Source organism: Panthera uncia (genome assembly GCF_023721935.1).
Source record: "Panthera uncia isolate 11264 chromosome B2 unlocalized genomic scaffold, Puncia_PCG_1.0 HiC_scaffold_24, whole genome shotgun sequence".
In the NCBI taxonomy this organism is placed as follows: domain Eukaryota; kingdom Metazoa; phylum Chordata; class Mammalia; order Carnivora; family Felidae; genus Panthera; species Panthera uncia.
In genome coordinates this window covers 11,316,778-11,324,763 of record NW_026057580.1, presented here as the reverse complement: position 1 = coordinate 11,324,763, position 7,986 = coordinate 11,316,778, and the positions used below count along the sequence as shown (strand labels likewise).

At 47.9% G+C, this 7,986-nt stretch overlaps 1 protein-coding gene across 2 annotated transcripts; it reads left to right on the top strand.

The window, feature by feature from the left end:
• The first annotated feature begins 1,886 nt into the window (after positions 1-1,886).
• GTF2H4 (general transcription factor IIH subunit 4) lies at positions 1,887-7,874 on the top strand. 2 transcript variants are annotated; one of them, XM_049653666.1, is made up of 14 exons: positions 1,887-2,124; positions 2,757-2,899; positions 3,158-3,262; positions 3,612-3,743; positions 4,021-4,117; positions 4,206-4,294; positions 4,491-4,602; positions 4,738-4,806; positions 5,007-5,090; positions 5,490-5,622; positions 5,809-5,939; positions 6,839-6,886; positions 7,034-7,112; positions 7,584-7,874. In XM_049653666.1, the coding sequence occupies exons 2-14, from the start codon at positions 2,760-2,762 to the stop codon at positions 7,754-7,756; spliced, it is 1,392 nt and encodes a 463-aa protein (XP_049509623.1). In that variant the 5' UTR covers positions 1,887-2,124; positions 2,757-2,759; the 3' UTR covers positions 7,757-7,874. The 2 variants fall into 2 exon arrangements, with proteins under 2 accessions (XP_049509623.1, XP_049509622.1); XM_049653665.1 differs by having other exon boundaries at positions 1,887-2,127.
• Positions 7,875-7,986: the final 112 nt, after the last annotated feature.

Here is a 7,986-nt window from a genome sequence, read left to right as displayed (position 1 = left end):
TGTAATTTGCTTTTCTTCTCCTCATGATAGGTTGTACATAGCTCAGTCACTCTGCATACAGTATCCTAAGTGTTGCCCAGTATTTTACATTGTTGGAATGACCCACATTTTATCTAACTAACCCCCCATAATGGACATTCAGGCTGTTTCCATTGTTTTCATAATACAATAACAACTTCAATAAACATCTTTGCATGTAAATCTCTGTATCCATGTGGGAGAATTTCCATGATACATTTCTAAAGGTGGAATTGGTAGGTCAAATGGCAGCCACATTAAAATAATTGGTACATACTGCCAAATTGCCCCCCAAAAGGTGTGACTATGTCAACTTTCAACAAAAGTATAGACTACTGTATGTTTTTCTGTGGTGACAACATTGAGGTTTATATATATATATATATATATATATATACACATATATATATATATATACACACACACATACATATACATTATATATACATTAATATATATTTTATATATGTATATATACATATGTATTTTATATGTATATACATATGCATTATATACACATGTATATATATATATTTGCTAATCAGATATTGTATTGTTTCTTTAATTTACTTTACCTTAATTACTGGTGAAGAAAGCTTTTTCATTTGATTATAAACAATTTGTATTTCTTCTGTTTATTGCCTGTTACATCTTTCTACAATATTTCTATTCTGTTCTTTTTCTTCTTGCTTTGTAAAAGTTCTTTGTATTGTCTATTTTGTCAAATATTTCTTCCCAGACTAATTTGTCTCTTACTGTACTTAACGTTAGCCTTAAAAAAGCTTTGTCAGCTTTGTGTCATTCTTTGTGGACTTTGTACACCAATTGCTAAAGGATGGAACAACAAAACAAGCACCGGGTGAGCTACAAAGCATAACCAAGTCTTACACAATTCTTGCCATTTTGGTTCACGGTCCCTCACAGGTACTTCAAATCCTAGCTTCAGGATTTTCTAGATGAATGATTGGCAAATTTCGTCTTTTTTTAATGTTTATTTATTTTTGAGAGAGAGCGTGAGGGGGAGGGGGACGGGAGCAAGGGCGGGGCGGGGGAGGGCGTGCAGCTGCAGAAGACCCGCAGCAGGCTCCGCCCTGACAGAAGGCGAGGCCCAGGACTGGGACTCACAAACCCGGAGATCGTGACCTGAGCCGCTGTTGGACGCTCTACCGACCCAGCCACCCAGGCGCCCCTGTGGGCAAATTTCTTAATCCCATTGAGTTTCGGTCTTCTAGTCTGTAATGTGGAAATAATAAAACTTGCTTTATTGGAACTTGGGGGTACTTGTAGCTCTGGCTTTGGCTTAAGACGTTCCCTTCCCTTTTCCTGCAGCAGCTTCATAAATCAAATCAGACCCAACAATTGGTTTCCTAAAACAACTGTATTAAGATCTTTTAACGAAACGGGTTGGTGGGAGCATGGTGGACGTGGCAATTAAGATTTATTGAGTACTTACAAGCCGAGTAAGACGCATTGAGTGGTACTCCTAACTTGCGAAAACGCTCTAGAGAGTGCTGTATTTCAATTTTACGAGAAGCAAAGAGCTCAAGGAGCTCAGTTTCGTGTGTCTCTGAACTAAGCGTCTCACTTTAGGAGACGCTTGCCTCTGACAGCAAGCCCTAGCGGCCCTTCTCCTCCCTGGGTCCCGCCTCCCGCCTAGGTCGGTTAGACTCGCCGTTAGCTGCGTGAGCGGAAAGCGACGCGGAACTAAGTGGCGCTGCCTCGGGTGTCTCGGACTCTCTCAATTAAAGGCCAGCCTCCCTCCTCTTGGCTTCCCCGCGGTGCCTTTTGGGAGTTGTAGTCAGACGCGCTTCCGCTCACCCTGGGGTGAGTCCAGAAAAGACTCCAATTCCCAGAAAGCCCCGCGGCGGGCGAGTGAGTGCAGTGCCTGTTCTTATCTTTCCTACTTTTCCACTCCTTCCCCTCCTTTCCTTCTCTTCTGAGTCCTACACTCTGGACTCCTGTCTAGTTCTTTGTCCCTCTCCCCATCTTTTTCTCTCGTTTTCCATCGTACATTCTCCTATTCCAGGGAGCCAACGCCAGACATTAGCTCCGGTTAAGCGACGACTTGAGACTCAGGGTGCACGAGGGCGGGGGAATCGACACAGAGTGGTAGGGGGGCCGAGAGGGGGGGGGTGGGGAGGTATAAGAGAGTTGAGTGAGAGGCGAGGAGTAGGAGGAAAGTAGGAGAGAAGTTAGGAGATCGGACGTATGGATCGGGTGAATGGGGTATAGTCTTGGAGGGGAAAGAGGAAAGGTGGGCGTAGATTTGGGAGACAAGGAGGAGAAAGGTAGTTCATTGCTGTGCCCGGCAGGACCTGTGGGGCCGAGAAATAAGATGGGAAGGATTGACAGATTTGGAGCTCATAAGCTGATCTGACCAGAAGAGGTGGAAGGGAGAGAGGATTGGGCTCAAACAAGTTTCCTTGTCACTGCTTAGGTAAAGATGAGACAAGATATTGAAATAAAAAAAAATGATTTTGCCAATATGGGACAATTAACAGTTCATTTGTTTGGAAATTGAGAGAAAACTGGAGTTAAGGCCAGAAGTGGGGTGAGGAGGCAGGAGAGGAGAGGAGGTTGGTTAGGTTTGGGAGAAAGGAGAGATGAATGACATAGAAAAGGTAATCACAGAAAGAATGGGTTATTGTGGGGGCCAGTGGATCTGGAATTGGGAGGTGAGGTGAGGGATGACACTGACATGGACTGGGGGGGTGCATTTCTGACTTTGCATCTCTCAGGTGATGGAGAGCACCCCCTCAAAGGGCGGACTGAACCGAGTCCACCTACAATGCAGGAACCTGCAGGAATTCCTAGGGGGCTTGAGCCCTGGCATATTGGACCGATTGTATGGGCACCCTGCCACCTGTCTGGCTGTGTTTAGGTAAGGATCCCCTTCATGGCAGGGACCACGTTGAGGAAATGTAATGGGGCCAGCACACTGGAATAAGTTATGGGTTGAAGCTTAGCTCTGGGGGGCTTGGAGATTAAAGTGTGTCAGGCCAAAACAGATGGAGTTAATGGGGGCAGCAAGACTGGTAAAGGTGTGGGGAGTGGGATGAGATGTTTAAGAGGCTGTTGAGGGCAGAGATGCAGATGAGGCAGTTTTTGATAATAACATTTTATCTCTACCCCCTTCCAGGGAGCTCCCCTCTTTGGCTAAGAACTGGGTGATGCGGATGCTCTTCCTGGAGCAGCCTTTGCCACAAGCTGCTGTAGCCCTGTGGGTGAAGAAGGAATTCAGCAAGTGAGTCTCTGCTGCATGCTCAGCCAGATACACATTTCTCAACAGCTAGATATTCCAAGTGTTCCTTGGGACACTTCCAGGAAATATTAATGGATATATCCCAAAGCTTGTATTTAAATAAGTTTGGGAAACTCTGCATACTGTATTTTCCCCCTTGGAAAGATGCGATGTCTACAACAAGGTTCTGGTAGGTATTGCAGTAAGAAATTTGCCTTAAGAAGACACTGATTTCACTCTGAAATAGTGTTCCAAGGGATTACCAGTTCAGAAAAGGCAGAAATAGGAGCCTTTGTGGGCCTCCTTCTTTTTGTTCTCTAGACACCCCCTCACCTCTTTGCTTCTGTTTCAGAGCTCAAGAGGAAAGTACAGGGCTGCTGAGTGGCCTCCGTATCTGGCACACCCAGCTGCTCCCTGGTGGTCTCCAGGGCCTCATCCTTAACCCCATCTTCCGCCAGAACCTCCGCATTGCCCTTCTGGGTGGGTATGTCACTTCCATCTTCCTAAGCTAGGAGAGGGGAACTAGTAATTAAACTGCTAATTAAACTGCTGGAGGGGGTGCCCCTGAGGGCCCTCTCTGGGACTTAGTGGGCTCCACCTTTGGGAGCTCGTTTAGGAATAAGTTGGACTAGATGTAGCTGCATGCTATAGGAAAGAAATGTCTTCTACTCATAGCCCATGGAGATGAGGGGGGGAATAGGGCAGGGGAACAGGCAGGAAACACTGGCAGGGTTCTTTACTCTTTGCCCATCCTGGCATAGGGGTAAGGCCTGGTCTGATGACACAAGTCAACTGGGTCCAGACAAGCACGCCCGGGATGTTCCCTCACTTGACAAGTACGCCGAGGAGCGATGGGAGGTGAGGACTTGGGACTCTGTCTCGGCTTGTGCTCATACTTCCACTGGCCCATAGAGCATTGTTCTCTCTGTTCACTTCTGTTTCTCAGGTGGTCCTACACTTCATGGTGGGCTCCCCCAGTGCAGCCGTCAGCCAGGACTTGGCTCAGCTTCTTAGCCAGGCTGGGCTCATGAAGAGGTAAGGAAACCAGTGGTACATCAGATCCCTGCTAAACTGGGTGTCCAGGGTGGGTTAGGATTACAGGTGGTTAACTGAAAAAGGAGAGCTGAGTGGAGAATAGCCAGAGAGAAATCAAGAAAAAACATGGGAGGACAAGTGGGGATGGTGGCTTTTCTCTGCATCCCTCTACCCTTGTCTTTGTCTATGTCTCTAGCACTGAACCTGGAGAGCCACCCTGCATTACGTCGGCTGGCTTCCAATTCCTGTTGCTGGACACCCCTGCCCAGCTCTGGTACTTTATGTTGCAGTATTTGCAGACAGCCCAGGTGAGGAGGCCAGGCATGCTCTGCTCTTCTCAAGACCCATGAAGAGACTACCCCTGCAGACTATTTCCTGATGTTCTCTTCCCTCATTCTCTCCCTTCCATCCCCCCTACTTTGTTTCTGTCCATTCCTCCCTAGAGTCGGGGCATGGACCTGGTGGAGATTCTCTCCTTCCTCTTCCAGCTCAGCTTCTCTACTTTGGGCAAGGTAAACGGGGATGGAGCTGGGGGCTTGTGTGGGCAAGCTGATGGGTGGAGAGATGAGAAGGGGAAGTCAGGTTATGGACAAAAGTGTGAAAGATAAGAATGAACAAAGCACAGATGGGAAAAGAGGGAATGAGTGTATAGGGTTGAGAGGGGGAGAATAGGATGTATTTTGGATTCCAACCGAGCACCTCTCTTTCCCAGGATTACTCTGTGGAAGGTATGAGTGATTCTTTGTTGAATTTCCTGCAACATCTGCGTGAGTTTGGGCTTGTTTTCCAGAGGAAGGTATGAACACCCAGATACACGGCTTCTAGGGAAGAGGCAGGATGGTATGTTGCCTTGGCCTTTAAAAAGGAGTGGGGTCTCAGGTATTAGCTACACTTGTAGTGAGTATAGGGTAAGTGTAGAGTTGTTGAATCACTATGTTATGTACCTGAAACTAATGTTACATTGTATGTCAACTATACCAAAACAACAACAAAACAAAAAACAAACAAAAAAAAGAGTGGGTCTCAGGGGACAGTAGCAGGAAGTAGTTGCCAGGACTGAATACTTGGGTCCCTTGGAGGAGACAAGTTGTGAGTTGAGGCTTTGTGCCCTGGAAGGGGTCTGTCTCAGATAGGAAGATGTTGGTTAGTGACACCTGAGCGAGGGCCCCCTGCCTTTCCCTTCTGTCTTTTCCAGAGGAAATCTCGGCGGTACTACCCCACACGACTGGCCATTAATCTCTCGTCAGGTGTTTCTGGAGCTGGGGGTACTGCCCATCAGCCAGGCTTCATTGTTGTGGAAACTAATTACCGACTGTATGCTTACACAGGTGAGGCCAGATAGAGGGCCCCAAGGACAGCAGGTTGGGGATGGGAGTGGGGAGAGAGTGCCAATTTACGTTTATATTTACCTGGCAGTTTAGAGTTCTCTGACATTCCTCCTCACACTTGAAGGTAATGAGGGAGTCTGGGTATGGGGATAGTCTCCTTATCTTCTCTTCCTATCCCTGGGTCAGAGTCGGAGCTGCAGATCGCCCTGATTGCTCTCTTCTCAGAGATGCTTTATCGCTTCCCCAACATGGTCGTGGCACAGGTGACCCGGGAGAGCGTGCAGCAGGCCATCGCCAGTGGCATCACAGCCCAGCAGGTACCCCCACTTGGGGAAGGTGGGGGTGGGAAGATAGACTGCACTTTGGCTATGGGGTACAAGGTACTCATCTTACAGAGGCTAACATTGGCTCTGTTACAGTAGATGGTGGTGAGTTCTTTGTGTTTGAGTATAGACCATGCACACGAAGAGAAGTCAAGGCTTTAACTGTGGGAAAAGGCAGACCCTCCATGGGCAAAAACATGGGGGAGGAGGTATAGATTTGTGTCTTCACTACTAACCACTTCCTATCTGCATAAACAGCTTGGTTGCTTCACTTCTTTGAGCCTCAGTTTCCTCATCTGGAAAATGGAAATAATGACAGTTCTCACCTCACGGGGTTTTTGGGAGGATTCAATGAGAGAATAGCAGTAAAGCATTTAGCTCAGAGCCTGCCATGCAGTAAGTGCTCAAAAGTTAATAGTTGCTGCTATTTTAAAGAAAAAAACAAAACAAGACTATGGAAAGGGCAAATGTGCTAGAGCACATTTAGCAGACATAACCAATAGGAACAGCAACTTGGGACAACATCTGAACAGGGATGGGTTAAAGACAGGCATGGCTATGGATTTTTAAATAGTGGGGCGCCTGGGTGGCTCAGTCGGTTAAGCGGCTGACTTCAGCTCAGGTCATGATCTCGCAGTCCGTGAGTTCGAGCCCCGCGTCGGGCTCTGTGCTGACAGCTCAGAGCCTGGAGCCTGTTTCGGATTCTGTGTCTCCCTCTCTCTCTGCCCCTCCCCTGTTCATGCTCTATCTCTCTCTGTCTCAAAAATAAATAAATGTTAAAAAAAAAATTTTTAAATAGTAAGGTGATATTTTACTGACATCAGATGACAGCTTAGGTAGCTTTCCTGCCCTCTTACTTGAGCTCCTGATCCCATTCTTGTCTGTTTTCTTAGATCATCCATTTCCTAAGGACAAGGGCCCACCCAGTGATGCTCAAACAGGTATCAAGCTGCTGGAGGCTGACAGCCCCTGGCACCTGGTGATGAAGTGATGGAAAAGAGAAAGGGGTATCCAAGTCCGGGGAGTAGACAGCTGGGGTTGCCTGGGGCAGTATTCCTGAATCTTATAGCCATTTCTTGCTTCTACAGACACCTGTGCTGCCGCCCACCATCACGGACCAGATTCGGCTGTGGGAGCTAGAAAGGGACAGACTCCGGTTCACTGAGGGTGAGTGGCTTCTGGTGGTTGGTTCTTGGTCATTGGCCAGAGGAAAGACAATTTAGTCTTGATGAACTGAAAAAGCTATTCATGCATTTTATTTTTTTGTTTTACTGCATGGGCTGGTAGAGAAAAGCTGGCAAAACACTTTTATTTTGGGGATGAGCCTGTAGTAGTAAGTAAATTGTCTCAAATCTGTGCAATTTGGATTCAGTAGAAGAGGGAACTGGGAGGGATAATTCACATTAATTTCTCTGATTTGGTGAGCATTAGTTGGGTTTCTTTACTGTGTTACATTGCCTTACTGAATATGGCTGGATCACGCTAGTGTTAGGATGAGCCCTGAAACAGACAAGCATAGAGAATTAGTTTTCAGATTGTGGTGGGTGGCAAGCCCAGGCCAATGACCCGAGGCTGCCACGCAGGGGTCTCAGTTCTTGCCTTTTCTCTCTCCCACCGCCCCTTTCCTGCGGACTCCAGGTGTACTGTATAATCAGTTCTTGTCGCAAGTGGACTTTGAGCTGCTGCTGGCCCACGCTCGGGAGCTGGGCGTTCTGGTGTTCGAGAACTCGGCCAAGAGGCTGATGGTGGTGACCCCGGCCGGGCACAGCGACGTCAAGCGCTTCTGGAAGCGGCAGAAGCACAGCTCCTGAGAGTGCGGGCTCAGACCCGGGCGGGGTGGGGCGGCTGCGTGGAGGCGGACGCAGCCTTAGAACTCAGGTGTTTTTTTATTTACACGCCGGACTCTTATTGTTTAATAAAGTTGTGGAAGTGAGCCACGGTGCCCCCTGGGCGCCTCCCCGCGTGGCTTTTCGTTTTTCCTCGGAGGACCTGCACCTTACAGCGCTGGCAGCCCACCTGACCGCCGGAAAGCGAATGGGCC

What these genes read in the sequence shown, in the direction of transcription:
- GTF2H4 (XM_049653666.1), top strand. Translation starts at nt 2,760, where the DNA reads ATGGAGAGCACCCCCTCAAAGGGCGGACTGAACCGAGTCCACCTACAA. An exon ending in CAGGCTGGGCTCATGAAGAG is followed by an intron (nt 4,295 to 4,490) that starts GTAAGGAAACCA and finishes CTATGTCTCTAG; the next exon opens with CACTGAACCTGGAGAGCCAC. An exon ending in GGCTTGTTTTCCAGAGGAAG is followed by an intron (nt 5,091 to 5,489) that starts GTATGAACACCC and finishes TGTCTTTTCCAG; the next exon opens with AGGAAATCTCGGCGGTACTA.